Source organism: Hyaena hyaena, unplaced genomic scaffold, assembly GCF_003009895.1.
Source record: "Hyaena hyaena isolate Hyena2069 unplaced genomic scaffold, ASM300989v1 scaffold_313, whole genome shotgun sequence".
Classification (NCBI taxonomy): domain Eukaryota; kingdom Metazoa; phylum Chordata; class Mammalia; order Carnivora; family Hyaenidae; genus Hyaena; species Hyaena hyaena.
Genome location: NW_024080945.1, coordinates 1050333 through 1072733, shown reverse-complemented (window position 1 = coordinate 1072733; position 22401 = coordinate 1050333). Strand labels below are relative to the sequence as shown.

Below are 22401 nucleotides of genomic sequence, written 5' to 3'. Positions count from 1 at the left end.
ACCTCAAAGATGCTAAAGTTTGTCTTCAAAACAGAAATGTTATAACAAAGGTAACTTAAGCACTAACTTACCTATTTTTCTTCACTAAGACAGAGATCAACACACATCATCAATAAACACATCCCAGTGATAACCTGCCAGGAAAGGTGAAGATTCTTCTCCTTTATTTTAAAATTTGACCCTTTATTAAAAAATTGATCACTTAGAACTACTTTTCTGGGGCGCCTGGGTGGCTCAGTCGGTTAACCGTCTGACTTCGGCTCAGGTCACAATCTCACGGTTCGTGGGTTCGAGCCTCGCGTCGGGCTCTGTGCTGACAGCTAGCTCAGAGCCTGGAGCCTGCTTCAGATTCTGTGTCTCCCTCTCTCTCTGACCCTCTCCTGCTTGTGCTCTATCTCTCTCTCAAAAATAAACATGAAAAATCATTTTTTTAAATTGATAGTGATAAACCTTGTGTATTCATTACTCCTTTGGAAACAAGGCATCTGGGTAAAAGGACAGGAATTTCCCTCTGAGTCTGCTGAGTGAGAATAACTAAGGGCTCTAAATACAGATGTATACATGCAGCTTTTTTCAGCTACATTTTTAGTTAGGGGGCCTTTACTTGGCAATGGCATGCTTGATACCCTGTAGCAACATCAGCCTCCCCAAAGAGTAAGCCATGAACAAGAAAGATGACAGACTAGGAAAAGAGGCTCAAGCAGTAGTGATGTGGACTCTCAGTGACGTGCCTGAGTCACAGTGGGAATGGAGCCCAAGAGTGACACTCAGTGCTGGGTACACGGGGACACCCACGGAAACTCCAGGTGAACCCGCTGTGGCTCCTCTTCTGTTCTCCCTGGCCAGGCATCATTCATGCCATCTGGCCTGGATTGTGCAGTCACAGTGGAAATGCAGGTTCAAAGACAAGAGGAAAGATGGAGTTCATCCGTGTATGTACCAGCTGCAGAACCATTACACTTTCCTCCTAGGATCATGACTCTCTTCAAAGTGTATTGGTATTTTTTTTTTTTAATTTTTTTTTTGAGAGAGAGAGAGAGAGAGTGTGTGTGTGTGTGTGTGTGTGTGTGTGTGTGTATGAGCGGGGGAGGGGCAGAGAGAGAAGGGGACAGAGGTTCTGAAGGAGGCTCTAGACTGACAGCAGACAGCCCAATATGGGGCTCAGAGTAATGAACCATGAGATCATGACCCAAGTTGGGCACTACCCAGGTGCCCTGTATTTGTTTTTCTTAATGTTTTATTTATTTTTGAGAGAGAAAGTGAGCAAGCAGGGGAGGGACAGAGAGAGGGGGACAGAGGATCCGAAGTGGGCTCCACGCTGACAGCAAAGAATCCGACGCGGGGCTCAAACTCACAAACTGTGAGATCATGACCTGAGCCAAATTCAGACACTCAACCGACCAAGCCACCCAGGTGCCCCACAGGATTTTTATTTTTCAGTTGTTTTGTTACCCTTTTAGCATCAATGAAAAAGTATGTTTGATGCACTGATGCTTAGCATCATGATTGTAACAAGAAGCAGTGACATTTACTGAGCATTCACAATGCACCAGGCATTGTGCCAACTGCTTTCCAGTATCCATGTTGCACTGGGGGTTAGGGATGAAAAAAGTTAATGAAACAAGGCTTCCTGCGTTTTCAGAGCCCACAGCTGGAAGAAGAGAATGACATGTAAACACACTGTTAGAGTGCAACTCCATGATCACCAATGAATGGGGAGTTCAGATCCCTGGCTTTGACTCCTTTTCTGTTTGTCTCAATCTCCTATTGATTATCTTTTTGATTAGATACGCTGATAGATAAAAGTATTTAAACAGCACCTGGTGCGCAAGTGCTCAAAAAATAATAGCTATTACCCCTTTTGCCCCCATAGCTTATTACTACTCTCCCGACTAAAGAGGGGTCAGAAGGGAGTGGCATGAAGGAAAGTGAACTCAGCAGCCCTAAGTACACACCCAAGTGAGGTGTGGGGAAGTATATGACTTAAATCAAGGCACTTACTTGGCCTTCACTTCAGTCCTATTACCTATTTCAAATGAGCCATTGCCTCACCAAGTAACTTGCAAAAAGCAATAGCTACTTAGAGGGTATGACTATTAAAGCTGGGTAAAGCCAAGGAAAGATGGTAACAATGAGAAATTACCGGTTTTGTTTCTTGCCAGGAGCTGATATACACGAAACAAAATAAAAGGAGATTTCTGAGTTACTCCTAATGTTTCTCTTTGATCACACTGCCTTCCTTGACTTAAGCAAGAGAGGACATAGAACTAATTTCTCTGAAATCTGCAAGGCCCTATGGGCACGGAGTTTACAATGTTCATAAAAACAACCCATATGGTTCTTGGGATTTCACACTGGACCAGATCCGTGCCCAAGGGCCACCTGATCTGCCGAGGCAAACAATTAGGCAGTAGCAACTACTCATTTTTAGTTGGCTGGAGGTTAAGCTCCTAGGACAGATGGCTGGTATCACTCACGTTGTCTTCACGACGCTTAGCATACAGGAGACGCCGGACACAAATGTCGAACGCATGGAGATGACGTAAAACTGCAGGCGACCACATTCTCCCCCCTCAGATACCACATGCCAGGGAACTTCAAACACAAGGAGCGCCAGGCTGATCTCACCTCAGCCTGCGAGAGCTGCTCCTTCAGTTTCTCTACTTCCTCCCGAAGCTCCCGGATGACTTTGGCATTGGGGTCCTCGTTCACAATGGCGTGGTTAACGATCCTCTTGGCTCTGTCTGCGTATCGTAGGGTGGAGAGGGTCTCCTCATAGTTGTCTGCTGCTGGGCTAATGGTGGCTATCATAGAGGTCTGGCTGTTGCCCCCCAAGTTATCCTGTAAAACATTCCCAGGAGCCTCTTAGGCAACGAGCCCCATTCTGTGCACAACATGTATGAGGGTAGCTGAAGAAATGCATGCATGACATTCTTTGTGAAGCAAACGTGTTGTGGACATGGGACTGTATCTCATGAGTCATCTTATGACGAGGTGTGGTTTCTCTATAGTCACAACAATGAACAATGCCTGTTGAACAGCATGATCATGGGGGCAAGAAAGGCAGTAGACATGAGTTTTCATTCTGCGTTCCTAGGAATTCGGATGAGCAGTATTGCCAGGGGGTTGTAGTATATTTGGTAAGCTCCGCACACTCCTTTCAGCTGCCTCCTCTGAAACAGCTGGGTTTTAGTTGGAGAGGAACACACTAGAACAATGAATTACCTTAAGAAGCCAGGTGAGCACTGAATCTCGATAAGGCACAAATTTGTTTCTACCCTTGCCGGCAGCCTGGTCAGCCAGCGAGGATATAACCAACCCCAAGGTTGTAAGGGATCTGCGAAAGAAAGAAATTTTGGAAATAAGAAATTATGGAATGGTTATATTATTTGCATAAAACAATAATCGTTCCAGGCAGTAAGTACAGAGTATGCAAAACAAGGTCCTAAAGTTGATATAACCACGTTTACATTACTTTGTCAAGAAGCTGAGAAAACAATAAATAAAAAGTAACTCCATTAACTTAAAAGAAGGAATTCAGAAGCCCTGTAAGAATCAATTCTGTTCAATCACAGGACCTGTGAGGCAGACATTTCAGAACCTGGGAACATATGTTTAAAAGATCATTCTAGGGAATTTTAATTTACTCCAAATATTATGTTGAAAGTCTGAACCATTTAGTCTTTGGGTTGAACTCAGACCATTCAGACTCCCATTTTTTTTTTCCGTTAAGAACCACTAACTTGAAGGGAGCCTTCCCCTATACGGTACAAAGTGGATCCCATTCATCTGTCAAAGCCGGCAAGCTGATTTCAGTGTGTTCTTACAGCTGTACAGAACGAAGACCCACCCAAGCAGAGGATAGCATATGGCAACTCTTTCAACACCTGCTACAGAACGCCACACTGGCCTCCCCAAGAGCCGGTTAGAAACACACACTTTTTGGGGCGCCGGGGTGGCTTAGTCGGTTAAGCGTCCGGCTTTCGCTTAGGTCATGATCTCACGGTTCATGGGTTGAGCCCCGCGTTGGGCTCTGTGCTGACTGCCAGTTCAGAGCCTGGAGCCTGTTTCAGAGTCTGTGACTCCCTCTCTTTCTGACCCTCCCTTGCTCACGCTGTCTCTCTCTCTCTATCTCCTAGAAATAAATAAAAATAAAATTAAAAAAAAAAAAAAGAAAAAGAAACACACACTTTTGGAAGCCTCCCCAGGCCTACTGAGTCAGAACCAGTGCAAGGTACTTCAAGGCGATTGTCAGACATGCCACATTTTGAGAGGCCCTGGTTGAACAGTACCCAAAGCGGTACATGTATTTAACTGTATAGGCTCAAAACATAGTGCTGGGACCAGAAGCGCCAGCATGACTTGGGACCTTGTTACACATGCACATTCTCAGGCCCCGCCCCACCCCAGACCTAAGGACACTGGTCAGTGTCCCCCAGACCAGTGGGACCCAGCACTCTGTGCTCTAACCAGCAGCCCTCCAGGTGGTTCTGATGCAGGCTAGAATAGTCTCCTAGACATTCTCTGGATGCTAGCACATGTCCTCTGTACCTGGGGCAAAGATCATCACCGCAAAAGCCACAGATTTGTGGGGCTGAGAGACGAAGGGCATCCTACTGATTCAGTTAAGCACCAATGCTTCTGAAAGGAAATCAATGGGATCCCACGTTTAGCAGCCAGAAAAGAGCAGCCTCGGGAGATCTCCCAGGAGAGCAGGGAGACATATATGATATCACACAGAGAAAATGCTCTGTGGAAGGTTAGAAAATTAAAGGTTATGACTTATACAAACAAAAAAAGAGCACAAATCAGCAAATGACCAGAGTTCAGCATGAAGGACCAGACAGCTTTCTTCCTAAAATTACCAAGAGACTTCCAGGGGGCGGAGGGAAGCTCATCGGTGGGGCTACGAGCTGAGTGTCTTATGTTAACAAGAGACTTCCATTAAATGAGCTGAAACAAAGCACAGTTCTCACAAAACATAATCGCTCAAAGGTGAGTCACTTGGCAAACCCAAGAGGCAGAACATGAGCCAGAATTTTAATAACAGCCATTCCTGCAAAGTGACACAAATATGGACACTATAATTGACAGATTCAAAAGTTAAATCCACCCCAAAAGAAATGAAAACATATGCCCACACGAAAGCTTGTACAAGAGTTTTCATAGCTGCATTATTCGCAATAGCCAAAATGGTGTAGAAACCACCCACATGTCTGTCCAAATGATGAAGGGATGAAAAAAGTGTGGGATGTCATCACAAAGGAATATTATTCAGCTGTAAGAGAGGATTCTAATAGAAGCTACAGATGGATGAACGTTGAAAAGTTATGATAAGTGAAAGAAGCCAAACACTAAATGCCAACGTCTTGGGTTGAATAGTGTCTACCCCAAATTCATGTTCACCAGAAACCAATATGTAATCTCATTTAGAAATAGGGTGTTTGCAGATGTAATTAAGACAAGATCACACTGGCTTTAAGAGGGCTGTAATCCAGTACCTGATGCCCTTCTAGGAAGGTCGGGTGAAGACACTCAGGCCACAGGGGGGCAGGCCCTGTGAGAACAGAGGACAGATGGGAGTTATGCATCTACAGGTCAAGGAAGGTCAAGGAGAGCCACTGGAAGGTAGGAGAGAGGCAAGAAACGTTTTCCCTCTGAGCCCCAAGAAGGAACAAACTCTGGCAATCCCGTGATTTTGCATTTGTGCAGTGGTTGCCCAGGGCTGGGGGTGGTGGAAATGGATAATGACTTAGACTTAGACACAAAGTTTCTTTGGGGATGATGAAAATGTTTTCAAATTAGATTGTGATGATGGTTGTACATTCTGACAATAAAGCCACTGAATTGTATATACTTAAATGGTAAAGTGTGTATATGTGAACCATTTCTCCATATAGCTGTTTAAAAAAAATTCAAGTTCAATCACTCCATCATTCCTCCCAAAGGTAACAATTTTAAGAAAGAACATGGCAAAAATAAACTACTGCGATTACATCAAAATAAAAGGTTCTTATTGGAAGGAAACAGTCAACAAAACTAAAAGGCGACTTACTGAATCTCAGAAGGTATTTGCAAATGACATATCTGATAAAGGGTTAGTACTCAAAATATATAAAGAACTAATATGACTCAACACCCAAAGACAAATAATCCTATTAAAAATGGGCAGAAGACATGAATAGACATTTCTCCAAAGACATACAGATGGCCAACCTACACATGAAAAGATGTTCAACATAATTCATCACCAGGAAAATGCAAATAAAAACCACAATGAAATATCACCTCATATCTGTCAGAATGACTAAAACCAACAACACAAGAAACAAATGTTGGTGAGGATGTGGAGAAAAAGGAACCTTCATGCACTGTTGAGGGAGAATGTAAACTAATATAGCCACTGTGGTAAAGAGTATGGAAGTACCTCAAAAAACTAAAAATAGAACTACCCTACAATCCAGTAATCACACTAGTGGATATTTACCTTAAAAATACAATAATACAGGGTATGCCTGGGTGGCTCAATCAGTTAAGCATCTGTTTCTTGGTTTTGGCTCAGGTCATAATGTCATAGTTCATGGGTTTAAGCCCCACATTGGGCTCTGAGCTGACAGTGCAGGGCCTGCTTGGAATTCTCTTCCTTTTTGCCTCTCCACCACTCGCACACTCTATGTCTCTCTCAAAATAAATAAACTTAAAAAAATTCAATAATACTATTCAAAGGGATACATGCAGCGTTATCTACAAAAGCAAATTATGGAAACAGCCCAAGTATCCATCAGCAAATGAATGGATAAAGAAGATGTGGTATCTACATACAATGGAATATTATTTAGCCATAAAAAAGAATGAATGTTGCCATTTGCAACAACACGGATAGAGCTAGAGAGTATAATGCTAAACAAAATAAGTCAATCTGAGAAAGATAAATACCATATGATCCCACTCATATGTGGAATTTAAGAAACAAAACAAGCAGGGGCACCTGGGTGGCTCAGTTGGTTAAGCATCCAACTTCTACTCAGGTCATAATCTTGCACTTCATAGGTTCAAGCCCTGTGTTAGGCTCCGTACCAATAGCTCAGAGCCTGGAACCTGCTTCAGATTCTTTGTCTCCCTCTCTCTGCCTCTCCCCTGCTTGCAATGTGTGTGTCTCTCTCTCCAAAATGAATAAATATTAAAAAATTTAAAAAAAAAAAAAAGAAACACGCAAAGGAAAAGGAGAAATCAAGAAATGGACTCAACACTAGAGAACAAACCAAAGGTTACGGGGGGGGAGGGGAAGGGGGAGTTAAATGGGGGATGGGGATTCAAGAGTACACTTATCATGATGAAATAAAATTATATTTAAAAAGTAAGTAAAAGGGGCACCTGGGTGGCTCAGTAAGTTGAGCTTCCAACTCTTGATTTTGGCTCAGATCATGATCTCACGGTTCATGAGTTTGAGCCATGTACTGCCAGCATAGAGCCTGCTTGGGATTCTTTCTCTCCTCTCTGTCCCTCCCCACCTCCTGCTCTCCCTCTCTTAAAATAAACAAATAAACATTAAAAAATAAAAATAAAAAAAGATTCTCTCTCTCTGCCCCTCTCCTGTGCTCTCTCTCCCTCTCTAAAATTGAAAAGAAAGAAAGAGGGGAAGGAAGGGAGGGAGGAGAAAAGAAAGGTATGTGCTATATATGAAACAGAAGAAAGCAGAACTTCAATATAAGGCCAAACAAATTTCTGCTTTAATATAATATATAGGGCATCTTTCAGATTTTGCAACTGTTGAAATAAAACTTTCAGTCAAAAACAACTCTTTGAACTATATCAGTTTTAGTACTTAAACACAGCAAAAATTAATTCATTCAGGCTATAAATAGCTCAGTGACTCCAGGGTCAATATCAGCAATTCTAAAGTGAACAGTGACCCTTGATATGAAAACACATTTTGGAGTTATCATGTATTTTTCATCCAGACACAATCTAACTCTGTCTTGTGGCAACTGCTCCTATGTTCTAATTTGATAGTGTCACCAGTGAAAAAAGAAAGTTCTGGGCATTCCTAAACAAGGGCAGAAAAAAATCAAATGAGTGCTTTGAGAGAAAAAGGGGATGGGTAGCACACAGTCATCAATGTCTACAGCACCACGTGCACGCTTCGAGCACCATCAGCAGGTACCGCACAGGGGCGTGGCTGTGCAGGTATGATCACGTGACTCCATCATGTGTGTACTTTGCTCTGTCACTTAACCGGTTAGAAAGGTTATCATTAGTAGAAGCCTTTTACCCAACAGTGTGTACACATTCAAAACAAGGACTCTATCTCAACCTACTGCCCCCTTGGAACAAAAAGAAATGAACTGCAGGGTAGGGGGGACTCCATGATGGATGAGGGGTAACCAAGTCATCCAGTGACAGGCTGGCACCATCCCACCCCTCCCTGCTACACTCTACCTGGAAACAATGATCCACAGGCTTCTGGAATCTCAAAAACAGTATGACAGCTCAATGCATGAAAGTTGAACAATGGGCTTAACTATTTTAACAGTAATTTTATTCCTAGGGAGTTTAAGAATATAAGAAAATTACAAATTACTGGATCCTGCTAGCACTGCTTTCTCATGCTGGGGTCAAATGGGCAGCTCACAGGTTTCTCCAACAGGGTGGGTCTGTTTGCAGATTTGAGGGGCTGAAAAAATTGCTCTAGGAATCCTTCTAATTCTACCAAAGCATGGTTCCTTCCCTGAACCTGAGGGAGGTGGAGATAGGAAGCTCCTAACCTTCCCATAAATTCTTGGTCTGGGGCGGTGGGCACAAAGTAAACAGAAGCTGACTGGACAGGACAGATTTAGGCTCGGGGATAACATTTATGAACAGACAGCTATGTTTTAAGGTAGAGATTTTTAAAATTTACCTATCTATAACAATGGAGAACTTGAGACTAAAAAAAGCTAAATAGGGGCGGGAGCCTGGGTGGCTCAGTTGGTGAAGTGACCAACTTTTGATTTCGGCTGGGGTCACAATCTCTGGTTGGTGGGACAGTGCCCCTTGCGGGGTTCATGCTGATGGCCCAGAGCCTGCTTGGGATTCTCTCTCTCTCTCTCTCTCCTCTGCCTCCCTCTTTCTCTCTCCCCTCCTCTCTGTCTCTGCCCCTCCCCAACTCATGCAAGTGGGTGTGTGCTCTTTCTCAAAATAAATAAGTAAACATAAAAAATAAGAATAAAGTAAAAAGCTTAGAAGGATAAAAAACAAAATAAAAGCAGCTCCCATAAATACAATCCATGAGAAAAACCTGGTCATAATTCTTTGTTTCTCCTTTTCTGCACGTTCCTCCAACCTGCGTAGTTTGCCTTGAAACTCTGAGCACCAGATTCCTTCCCTTAGAGTGCATATGATGTGATGGGAGTTATCTGTACTCTCCAGGATGGATTTCAAATATTCTATTACTTTACCTACTTTTCTAATGATCTTTTTTCTAAGGTCACAAGTGCAGTTAAACATCACTACAGTTAACTGTATTTCTCTATCTCTTTCTACTTAAGGTTATGATTGCTTTGAGGGCAGAGACCTTGTTACATCATACAATTACTGTGCCTCACTTACAGAAAGCAGTCAGTCAGTATCTGCTGAGTAAAACTGAGTCTAGAATATACTGAAGGACCGAACATGGATCTCTTCCTAATAAAAGGGACGAGTTCAATCATGGTTTTGGTACTCTCTGTGGGTATTGACCCAACATCCATTCTCCCCTTTTTTACTTGCTAACAGAACCCTGATTTTGCTGGGAAGCTTATGCTGGGCTATGCTTTTAAGAGTCCTCTGTGGCTCTGGAAAGCCATGAAACCCAGCTCTGGTCAATGAGATGTAGGGAGACCATACTGACTGGGTGGGTCTTCCAAGAGAGCTTTGTTTGGTAGAAAAAGTAGATATTTAGTAGCTATAAGGCACAAGCCGGTGTTCCTTGGCCCTTCCTCCTCACACTTTGTTTGGAACACAGATAAGGATACAATGCCTAGAATGGTAGCGCCATCTCGAGGTCATGAGGACAACGTGAACACACACCAAGGTGAGCAGAGCTGTGTGCCTGATAGCATATTTGAGGTTCTCTACCTCAAAAGAGGTAAATGGGGAAAAGAAATCCATCATTTGGTCATCACGACAGCTGTTACTTACAGCAGAATGCAATCCTTGGCTTTTAAAGAATTAGTTGAAAGATGATGGAGTTAGCGGAGCTGAGTTAGTACCTTTCCCCAGTAAGTCTCCACTCTTAACAGTAAAGGAGAAATGCCAAGAGTGTGTGTGGCAAAATCGGGGAAAGGCCAATGCCATCCACGGCAGGAGCGGGAAGAAAGCCACGATACCTGCAGAACAGGGCTCATGACGCCCCTTACCGGTCTCCAGTGGCTGGTGCAAGTCATTCCAAGCCAGTGATGTGCATCTAACAAGTACCATCTTCTGTCTCTGTTCCATTTCCAGTGCTGCGGTGAAATACAGTATACAGCACCATTTCCAAAAACAAATTCTTTGGAATACTTGTTCTGGAGATTTTAATGTGTTATGCCTAGCATTCTGTCATCAAATAAGTTCAGGGAATAAGTTAAGGTTAATATGGGATCCATGATGGCAGGGCTTCTCGGACATTTTAGCAGAGAATCTGCAAAGGAAGGCTGTTTAAGCAGCCTTTCTCAAAACTATTTGTCCAAGGATCCTTTTCTTCCCAGAGCCGCTTGAGGAACTAGTATTTTTGCAAAAATGCTTTGAGAAACACTGAAGTCACAATGTCACATGGCCCCCAAAACATGTGGCTACTGTATCCAGAGAAGATTTTTGCTCTGTCCCTTGTGGGGTTCTCACGGTAAATGCAAAGATGTTTATTCAGATTTCCCTCCCACATCCTTGGACCCTGCGATGCATGAGCAGTAAATTGATAAGAACCTCCCCCCGCCCCCAGCAGCCCTTGAATAACGGACAGAGGCAGGCCATTTTTACTCTCCCCAGGTACAAGTTCATGTTTGGTTAAGCAGGCAATATCCATTTAAGTGAGATTTCCAAGAGGAAATGATTAAGAGTCGCAGAAAGTACTCAAGAAGGAAAAGAGGAGGATCGAGTCACATGAAACGTTAGAAATGCTAGGCTTCTAGTTTAGTCTATTATAACACAAATTATTTGACAGAACCCCAAGAGTAACATGTATCAGTAACCCTAGAACAAATGTTGAACAGAACGCATTTGGGGAAATGTTTAGCATATACTTTATTGTCAACCACAGTAATTGAAATGGAACGGAGACCAAGAATGGTACTCGTTGGATGAACATTGCTTGTATTTAATAACTGGCTGTGGCTGAGAATGAGATGGAGCCATTTCCAATGTCATTCCCAAGGGTATTAGCGGGTGTTCGGTGTTCTGAATGAGCTGTTAGGGAAGCTAACCCGCCAGACTCCAGGAGCAGGGGCAGACTTCCTCACCTCACCCTCAACAGCCAGGCGGAGTGGCAGGCTAAGGGTCTGGATAGAGCCCAAGAGGGTCTCTACAGGCCTGTTCCTCCCACGCCCGAGAGGCCACGGCTGTGCGGCCACACAGGTGCCTCAGCTCACCAAAGGAGGGAATAATGCGTGCTTTAAAGCTCTTAAGAGCTTAAGGAGAGATGAAGCTCCTAAATCCAGAGCCCATTAAGCAGACACTAATATCTGTGCCAAGTCCCCGACAGGTCTGCGTAAGAGGATTACTAATGTTCCATCAAAAGAAGCCCAAATAGAGGCCGAGGGAAAGCTCAGGAAACATGTTGGAGAGGTCTTTAATTTTAGCACACAACAAGGTACTGATTTTCAGGCTTAAAAGGCCATTTGTGGAACTATCAGGCAGCCCTTTCAATTTATTATTTTTTTACCTTGTTAGTACACTCTTGCACAGAGCTTACGATATGCGAGGCACTGTTCCTAAAAGCACTTTACAAATAGTAGCTAATTTAATCCTCACAGGAGACGGCTCTTTCTTCATCCGTGTTTTACAGTTGAGGAAACGAGGAACAGAAATGTCACGCAGCTAGGTTCCTTAAGGAAGAAATTCCAGCACCTCCTCTGGGAAGCCCGCCCTGAATTTTTTAGCTGTGTGGTCACCAGGTTCCCACTGCACCCTCTGGATAAGTTTCCATTGCACCTAATGTATTAATACTACCCTTTCAAGGGACTTCCTTCCCCAGCGGATCTTTACCTTCCCAAGGCCAGGGTCCCATCTAGCCTTCCCTGTGTTATCTTATCTTATCTTATCTTATCTTATCTTATCTTATCTTAAGTAGGCATCATGGCCAATACAGGGCTTGAACTCATAACCCAGAAATTAAGACCCGAGCTGAGATCAAGAGTTGGGTGCCTAATCAACTAACCCACCCAGGTGCCCCTCTTCCCTGTGATCTTATGCCTAGTCGGCGTTCAACACATAGTGGATAAATGGATCAAAAAGTGCAAGTCTGCACATCTTGTCTGAAATCCTTGGGGCCACACGTGTGTGGGAAGGAAGTGTGGCACATATATCACACATGACCATGAGGAGATCTGGGACAGCAGCCTGTAATACAACTCATTTATGTTTCTACAGCTAAATGAATGAATGGCCACCCTAACTGAGTAAACAAAGACTATAAACACAGATCAAATGAGAGTCTCAAGGGAGTTCAGGTAAGGCTCTACCAACAAGCAAGCTGTGAAGAAAAGAAAAGCACCTGGTTTTCGGAGCGTTCTGGATTTCGGAATGGCAGGTAAGGGAGGGAGGGCCAATTTCTACAAGGGTCTCTTGAGACAGCTGTGCTGACCCCAGGAACCTTCTAGTGGTGAGGTGTCCCTTTCATACGGTTGCTATGTATCAATGACCACAGTGAGAGTGTGGAGACCTGGGTCCCGACTGGACTTTTGGGGCAGAGGCACCTACTCAGGGAGATCAGAGAGGTGTGTGGGGAAGAGACAACAGCCCGGACTGAGGCGCAGTGGAAAAGGGTCAGAGGCAGCTCCCTTCCCTCTGAGCCGGTTATTTTGGGAAAAGCACAAGACCAACTTGGCAAACATCCACAGGCTGGCCAAGGTGTCATAAAAAATAGTTCCATGCTTACATGTCGGCTTACGTAGCATGTCTCAACACTGTCTGACCAAAAAAAAAAAATCCTCCTACATTTTGTTCAAGCAAAGTGCCGTCCTGCTGTCTTAAACTATGTGCCCCTCAAGGGCACCAATCACGCTCTAACAAATCACCACAAATGCAGTGGCTTAAAACAACACCTATTTTCTGATAGTTCTGGAGGCCAGAAGTCCAGAAGGTGTCTCACAGGGCTAACATCAAGGTGTCAGCAGGGATGCCGTAGGGGACCGCCTGTCTCCTTGCCACTTCCATCTCCCACAGGCTGCCTGCATTCCTGGGCTCACAGCCCCTTCCCCCACCTGCAAACAAGAGCTGGACAGTGAAGGCTTTCCGTCACTCTGCATCACTGACCAGCTCTGGCCCTCCTACCTCCCCCTTCCACTTTTAAAGAGCTTTGTTTTTATTTTTTTTTTAAGTTTATACGTTTATTTTGAAGAGAGAGCATGCAAGTGGGAGAGGGGCAGAGAGAGAGAGGGAAAGAGATGGAGAGAGAGAGAGAGAGAGAGAGAGAGAGAATTCCAAGCAAGCTCTATACTGTCAATGCAGAGCCCAATGCAGGGCATGAACCCACAAACCGTGAGATCATGAGATCATGACCTGAGCCAAAATCAAGAGCTGGACACTTAACTGACAGAGCCAGCCAGGAGCCCCTAAGGAGAATCTCCTCATCCCAAAACCTTAACTTAATTACATCTGCAAAACCCTCTGCCTTTCAAGGTCACTACCCATGCACAAGTTTTGGGGATTAGGACGAGGATATATTTAGGGGGCAGGGAGGCAGTATGTCCACAACAATATCTAAATTTCTTTTGCACCCCCAGCATCTAATGCAGGGCCAGACACACAGCAGAGGCTTAATCAATGTCTGCTGGGTTTTCATCCATATTACTTAACTATCTCCAACGATTAATTTCCTCCTCTATCAGTAGATAAAAATACCCATTAGGAGCCTCACCCGCAATAATGCATATGAAAGTGCTCTGAAAACTGTAAAGAACCAGAAGGCCAGATCGCACGGACGAGTAGTGGGGAGCACATGCATCCATTTGTGAAAGAGCTAGCACATAGTTTAGGAACGACAGCCGGATGTTGCGAGGATTCCACTCAATTCGGTAAGTCTTTATGGAAGAAAGTCAGTTGCTGGAGATCTAAATCATGTTATCATGTGGCCTTGAGGTAGTCCAGCTTGGGACATGACCTAATTTAGTGCCCAAATTGAAGAGGGCACTACAATGTTTACTCTGGGGCAAAAGTATCAACTCGGACTCTGGGCAAATGGAACACACAGTCACCCCAAGTACACACAGCACAGGGCTCTGGAGCCACACTGCCTTCAGCCAGTTCTAGACCCACACTCAGAGCTCGGGGGCCCAGGGCACTTTCTTTAACCACTCTCTGCCTTGGTTTTCTCAACTATAAATCAGGGATAACAGACACCCCCTTCCACCAATGCTAACATGAGGATCAGATGAGTTACTACATACGGAGCATTTAGAACAGTGCCTGGAACAGAGTAAGAAATCAGTACAAGTTAGCGAGCATCACCCTTCAAGGCCAGCCTTGAGAACTCTAAATTCTCACCCATGTCCAGCACAGAACTCCTAGCGTTCCCCACACGCCCAGCCAGAATGCAAGGGGCTGGCATCGCTTAGCAGCAGTAAACAATCTCTAGGAGGGCTGACAGCCTTTTGGTGGGTACCTGCTTCCTCACCCCCCGCTCCTGCTTTCCCGTCCCAGCCCTGGAGCTCACGGGGATCACAGAGCTGCAACGCAGGCCTGGCCTCCCACAGTGCTGTGTCATGAAATTTGGCAAAACCCTTTGTTATTAGAGCAGGAGACAGGATGACTGGAAGATTAAGTCCCTGAAGCAGCAGTCTCTGCAGTGAGTGCCGCTGTGTCCAGCTGATAGAGGGGGTGATATCTTACTTCTAATTTTAAACTTCGGAACACTGAAATTATAATGTGCTAGCATCATTTTTAAAATGCAAGCTGCACCAACATGTCCCTGCCTCTATTACCTCTTGTCACTTCTGTCCTAAACGAAACTCCACATCATTATGTCTCAGCAAAACGACAAGTGCAAGCTAAACTACTTTCTGCAGAACTTAAAAAAAAAATTTTTTTTAACGTTTATTTATTTTTGAGAAAGAAACAGAAGGCAAGTGGAAGAGGGGCAGAGAGAGCAGAAGACAAAGAGTCTGAAGCAGGCTCCAGGCTCTGAGCTGTCAGCACAGAGCCGACGCGGGGCTCAAACCCACGAACCATGAGATCACGACCTGAGCCAAAGTCGGACGCTTCACCTACTGAGCCACCCAGGCTCCCCTCTTCTGCTGAATGTTTATGCTATTTACGCAGGTTATAAAATAATAGCTGCAGCAACTAATATTGATTCAGCGCCAGGCACTGTTCTGAGCACATTATGGGCATTTGTGCTCCAATAAGTCTATGAAGTAGGGACTATTATTAACCCCATTTACAGACAAGAGAAAGCAAGCACAGAGGAGTGAAAGGAAGGACTAGCCTCTGGCAGTCTGGCTGGAACCAGACACAAACTCTGCTTCCTCTCCTGGGAAGCAACGCTCCCTCCGGCCCAGCCAGAGCCATCCCAGGAGACTGCGTTCCTGGAAAGAACAAGCCCTTCACCTGCTGGTGTGCGGAATGCCTTCATCCCCTTTGTCTATCTGGCAAACTCCTACACATCCTGCACCGCCCTGCCCTTTCGGCCTCCAGCGTGCATCCCTGGGCGCACGGACGGCAAACAGTGAGTTTTCACAGTGACGGGCGCTCAGGTAACTGGTCTGTTTCCGCACTGATGTTTCATCAGCATTCGCCGTACAAAGGGCTTCAAAGCAGGTTCTGTTTTCAGAGCACGCTCCTCGGGTTAATTTATGATAGAATCTGATTCAGAGAACGTGACGTGCACGGACGCAAGCCCGCCGTCGCGCGGACGCACTCCTGCGCAGGCTGCCGGTGGCCCCCAGCTCGGTTTTCTCAAAACGGCACCGACCCGGAACCGGAACCGGAACCGGAAGCTGGCCCCGAACGCAGCCCGTCCCCCAGACGCATGCGCGGCGGGTGCGAGGCCGCAGTGCGACCCCGCGGCTGCGCAGGCGCCCTTACTTGTTGATGTTGCTGCCTTCCTTCAGTCGCTCTCCGGCCGCTCCTGTTTTGGACACTCTCTCGCTGCCCGCCAGGTCAACCAGGCTCACCTTACTGACCTTCTCTCCGGAGTTCTGGTTGGAGAGGACGGGACGACACACGTGAGTGCAGATGCAGATGTGCAAATGCCGTGCTGTGACTGAGGGCGGCCCTGGCGGCCATGCCCCTGCGGCAGGGCAGGCGAGAAGCGAGGCGGACTCGCAACTTCAAGGTCAAGTTTGAGCGGGCGTGCGAAAGCGGCGCTGGCTCTACAGCTGGGGAGCAAGCGCACTCAGCCTTCCAGGATACAGGCCGGAAGCGGGAGATGTTCTGTGCCTTTGCGGAAACACCAGCACAGGAGGATTCCTGCATATTCAGCTCAAATTCCTCCTCTTTTAAAAAAGCGTTCTTTAGGCTAAAGGTTGTAGTTTCCTTTTTAAAAGACTTTAAGGGCTATGAGGTAGACACGGCTGTTTTTAGGGGAATTTCAGGATGAAAGAATACATATTAAAAGCTGTACGGTGACATCATCATGCTCTTTAGGGGCTTTACACAAGAAATCTTATATATTTTTAAAATTATATGTAAAGGAAGACCTAATAAACTAAATGATTTAAGCAATGTGGCTCAGCTAGTAAGTAGAAAAGCCCACATAACATTCTCAGCACCTGAACCCAACCCGAACACTTAAGTGCTGCAGATTTCTGAGTTCTTTTATTGCCACCAAAGGGCCTCCCCTGTCCCTCACCCCAGACTGCAGGTCATAAAGCGTCTGCGTGATTATGATGTTGAACACAGCATGGGAGCGGCTACTTTCTTCATTCATGTTGGTTGCGGCCACCGTCCGAGACTTATTTCCCTCAGACATCAATGACTCAATATCCTAGAGGCAAAGCATAAGGAAAACATTAGGAGCAAACACCTGGGAATGCAGTCCCGCCCACCAGGTGTACGGATTAACTACCATTCCTGGGACGCAGGGTCAACGCCCTTCCATCCGGAACCTCCATGGGGCGCGGTGGGAGCCTCCACCCCAATCTCTGCCTTCTAAGACATGAGGGGTTTCCCCTCCCCTGGCCCACCCGCAACTGTCCCCTTTCCCTGTGTAGCATCCAATTTTGCCTTTGCAAGTTCCTAGGTGAGAAAAGGGCAATGTTTGTCAGCACGCCAGATGCTCAGTAACAGCAGTGATCTTATTTTATTCTAACTCCCCTGTGCTTCAGACCCTGCATAGCTGTCTACTGCTTATGTGTTCCCCCCTTCCACACTGTGCTTCTCCAAGGACAGGGACTTTTCCTTATTCATCCTTGTACATCTGCCTTCAAACTCCGGGAACCTATGGGCTCCTACACAATGTGTGATGAATAAACATTATAAAAGATGTATTCTCCTGAGGTTATCCACAGAACATTCTCCATGGACATCAGTGTTCATGGAGGTCAAGTTAACTTTTCCCACATCTAGTCAGAGACAGAGCAGGGATGTAAATCACAAGCTCCTTGGGCTTTTACCAGTGAGGGGCAGGGTGACATAAACACCGAGCCCAAGCACACTGAGCTAGGAACCATGCACCTGAGCGAAGGTACGGACTCAGCACCTCACCCCAGAGAGGTGTCCATTCACTTCGGAACCTAAGTGCTTCTAAAGTGATGACTGCACTGTATTTCTGATTTGAGCAATAGTAAAAGAGTCTTCATCTAAATGGCTGAAGGGAGTTATCTCACTGATTAATTTTAGTCACACTGAGTCCTAGGTGATGATGAAACGGCCACAACCTCCAGAAAGCACAACTAGAGAGAGGATGCCTTGGCTCACTCATCTGTCTGAATCCTTCGGCAAAACAGAGCAGGTTGTTTTGGGGGGTTTCTGGAGCAGTGACAATAAAAGGAAGGTCAAAACACCAAGTCGGGAATATATAGAGGATAAAAGTCAAGTGCAGGAGAAAGAGATGGGTCGGTCAATGGAGAGTGGAGCGATTCAGACAAATAGAAGACCCAGAAGAGTGAAAAGTAAAGGAAATGAGCAGAGGAGACCCTGAGCAGAGAGAGGAGTGTGAGCTGAATATCCAACATTGCTTATATGTGTCTAGACCTCTCTAGGAGGGTATCGCTGGCAACCTTGGGGAGGACAGTTTCAACAAAGTGATACGAAAGAAAATATTCAGCAACTCAAAATGCCGAGCATCTTTGCTACACTATGTAATGCCTTCAAACAACGCAGGTTGGAGCTAGCTCTTTCCCTGTAGGGTATGTTGCTACTGGGTTCCTGAGATCACACGAGGTACCAATATGCTGTGTAGCATTCACATAAAAAATACATTCAGCATTACTTACATGCTTCGATTTACCATCAGTTTTTTTAATAACTTTATTTTTCCTTAATGACACTTACCTCAAAACTAGTGACCGCCAGCTGGGATAAACCATCTACATATGGCCCCAACACTTTATGCTCTCGAACTTTAAGAGACTGTCTATTCCTTTGGGAGGAAAGAAAAAGGAATGAATGAATCAGACCAAACTAGGAAGCTTTTCTTTCTTTTTAAGTACTCAGAAACTAAGACTGCAAATTTTTAATGATAAAAATATTCTAAAAGCTACTTTATTTGGATTAGCAAAACAGCATTCCATATGAGGAATGTCTTTTATACTCTGATTTCTATTTAAAGTAACTTACTATTTAAAAAATTCTATCTTTACTCCCAAACTAAACAGTTAGGATACAGAATACTCGATTAGGCGAACTTGCTCTAGTAGATCAACTTCACTTTTATATAGGAAGGAAGGAAGGGGGAAGGAAGGATAGGGGAAAGGAGGGAGGAAAGGAGGAAGGAAGGGAGGGGGGAGGGAGGAAGGAAGGGAAAAAGGAAGGAAGGCAAAGAACATACCAGAATTGAATTACACCTTTAAGACTATTTCAGAAATAAGCACATTCTCAGTCTCAATAAATAATGTCTTAAAGTTGTGATCAAGCATTGAACAATATTAAAGTGTTTTAATTTGCTTTCTTGAGTCTACATTGATTTATGATGTTTCTGTGCTGACAATTTTATACAGAAGACGAATGCCAATTGCTTGTAGTTACAGATATTTATCTTATATTTAAAACTGACTCTGCTGGTGAAGACTTTAAAACTTTTTTGGATTTTTAAATGACAAACCTGGTTTGGGACCCATTTCCACAGCTTATCAACAGGCAATTGAGATTAAAAGCAAACCCATATATATCATGAGCATACTGTACCTGTCACCTTTTTCATTGCATCAGATACTAATCACCTTGCAAGTCAAAAGAGTCAGTGCTTGGCATCACTCAAGTGTGGGGGTAAAAGGAAGTAAGGATCGCTGAGTGCTTCTCGGAGTAGTGGCATTGTGCCCTAAGAACTTTTCAGTTATCTCATTTAATCTGATAGCAACCTACAAAGTAGGTTTTACTACCTTTAATGTGACAACGAGCAATTCTGTGCACTCTACACTGGGCCAGATCAAATGCGTATTTTCAAGAGAGCCAGCTGGATGCACACGCCGCTCACTCAGCCTGCACAACCAGAGACTCTTCAGTGCTATTGTGGAGCAAGAAAAAGCAGCTCTAGCACAGTGTTAAGTGCTTGTGATAGGGACTAACATGGAATTCTTGTGCCTGCTGGTGGGCTGCTCGCTGGTATAAGCCGTTTGGAAGACAGTTGGACTGTCTCCTCATAAAGTCGGAGATTCAGTATCTTACTGCCCACAAATCCAGTTCAGATGCAGTCCCGGTAACCCTGACATTTGCAACATGCAAGAGGATGCAACAAGAATGCGCAGGGCAGTAAAAAGTGGAAGCCACATAAGTGACAGGTGTGAGACATACTATGGTATAACCATATAATGGAACACCAGAAAACAGTAAAAATCACATCATCAGAAAGAATGAATCATGAGCAGGAAAACTACAAGTTAATGAAGGACATATAATGATGTCACACGAAGTTTCAAATTGTGCAAAATTATGTGCAAACTGTAAGGGGGGGTGAAGATAATGAGAAACATAAAATTCATAACAGTGGTTACCTTGGGGAGGGGTTGGGAACGGAATGGGATCCAAGAGAAACATACAGGGGGCTCCAAAACTATGGGTCATGCTCCATTTTATTAAGCCAAATGGTAAATAGGGCAGTCAATTTTTTTTCTCAGTTTACTGTCAAGTTGGTTTCCATATAAGACCCAGTGCTCATCCCCACAAGTGCCCTCCTCCATACCCATCATCTCCCTTCCCCTCCTCCCAACCCCATCAGCCCTCAGTTTGTTCTCAGCATTCAAGAGTCTCTCATGGTTTGCCTCCCTCCCTCTCCCCAACTATTCTTCCCCTTCTCCCCCATGGTCCTCTGTTAGCTTCCTCCTAATGCTCCTATACGTGCAAACATAATGGTATCTGTCCTTCTCTAGGGCAGTCAGTTTTATTATTCTTTATATCTTACATGTATTGTAAGTGTTCTTTCATATGCAAACAGTTAATATAAACATTTCCCAAGGCTGGTTCTCTTCCTTGTCACCTATCGTTCTGATCGTATATCTTTGATGACATCCTTGGTCACACAGGTGCTAAACGCATTTAAACATAATTCAGGATACTGAATTGTATTTACAGAATGACCTCAACCATACACACCCCATAGACTTGAAACACAGGGTCAAAATGCACCAGAGTGTTAACAGTGGTTATTTTTGAGTGGTGGACTTATAGGTCATTTTTAGTTTTTCTTACACTTTGCCTATTTTCTAAATTTTCTATGAATATGTATTATTTTTAAATTAGTAAAAAAAAAATTAGAGAAGTAAATGACCCTCTCTCCCTATGAATCAAACTCATTTGGTTTTTATCATTTCATTTTAAAAAGTACCAGTGTGAGGGCTTCCCCTTGGGTCCACTGACTCATAGTGTCTACAGGTGGGGCTCAGGCCAGCATATCCTTAAAAAGTTCCCCAGCATGATTCCAGCGCACAGCCCAGGGAGAGAAGGGCTTGCCCGGGTTGAGCGCCTTCAAGCCTTCAAGCACTTACTCCAATTTAGAGCTCCTAATTTCCAATATGAACGGGGGAGAACCAATGTGTCATTCTTAACTCAATTTGTATGAACAAGCCATGGTAGCAAAAATAATATCAACAGTAAAAAGATCTTTTTAAATGGCATACATAGGGGCCCCTGGGTGGCTCAGTTGGTTAAGTGTCTGACTTCGGCTCAGGTCATGATCTCACCATTCATGAGTTCAAGCCCTGCGTCGGGCTCTATGCTGACAGCTCAGAGCCTGGAGCCTGCTTCGGATTCTGTGTCTCCCTCTCTCTCTGCCCTTCCCCTACTCTCACTCTATCTCTCTCTCAAAAATGAATAAATGTTAAAAAAATTTTTTTTAAATAAACGGCATATGTAAGCAACTTCATACATGAATTTAGGATAAACTACATGTGCTAGGTTTACCAGCAGGCTTTGATTTCTCAGTGAATGAACTGAAGCCAGAGCAGTGACCCAATGGTTCAAGTAAATGTATTCACTTGCAGTTTTATCTTAAGGATCATTTTACAATTATTACCGCCCCACCTCACCCCACCATTGTAAGTTTAATTTCAATCCCGAACTTACCCTTTGGGGTCTAAAAGATCCCGAACTTTCTCATTATAAATTTCCATATAGGATACTTCGACTTTAAAGGTCTGTGACTCGTTTTGCTCTAGAGAGATCCTTTTAAATAAAGCACAGCAAAGCCTTGGAATAAGACCCAGCTGCTCAGCACTGCCCATCATGGAGAAGGATTTTCCTGAACCTGGAGAAGATCAAGCAGAAAGAAAGGAGGAAGCAGAGGACATTAAACCTAACACTTCCATCATATGAGTTTTCTACATACAAAACCAGGGTCACACAGAAGTGGCAACCTTTGCCCTGAAACACATGCCCTTGGGCAGTAAGGCAACTATTCTTTCTGTAACACTCCTGGTCTCCAGCTTGACAGAGGGATGCCTACAAATATAACCACTACATATATATGATCTTGAAAAGTACGTCTAGTAAATGTCAACTATGCATTACTGAGCAACAGTCCTTAGCCACAAAAACAGTTGATGTTTGTGAAAGTGCTTCGATACGTATTCTCTCGCCCGGGTCTCCTAGCTGTCC

General features: G+C 44.5%; 1 protein-coding gene across 4 annotated transcripts in view; it reads right to left on the bottom strand.

Annotated features, from left to right (window-relative positions):
* KIF13A (kinesin family member 13A) overlaps positions 1 to 22401 on the bottom strand; it is a 216955-nt gene that overhangs the window by 66181 nt on the left and 128373 nt on the right. For all 4 annotated transcript variants that reach the window (XM_039248577.1, XM_039248579.1, XM_039248578.1 and 1 more), the window contains exons 6-11: positions 21871 to 22051; positions 18646 to 18733; positions 17003 to 17137; positions 16237 to 16349; positions 3226 to 3337; positions 2629 to 2841 (exon numbers count right to left, since the gene is read on the bottom strand). In XM_039248577.1, coding sequence (XP_039104508.1) covers positions 2629 to 2841; positions 3226 to 3337; positions 16237 to 16349; positions 17003 to 17137; positions 18646 to 18733; positions 21871 to 22051 — 842 coding nt within the window. The remainder of the gene's footprint in view (positions 1 to 2628; positions 2842 to 3225; positions 3338 to 16236; positions 16350 to 17002; positions 17138 to 18645; positions 18734 to 21870; positions 22052 to 22401) is intronic.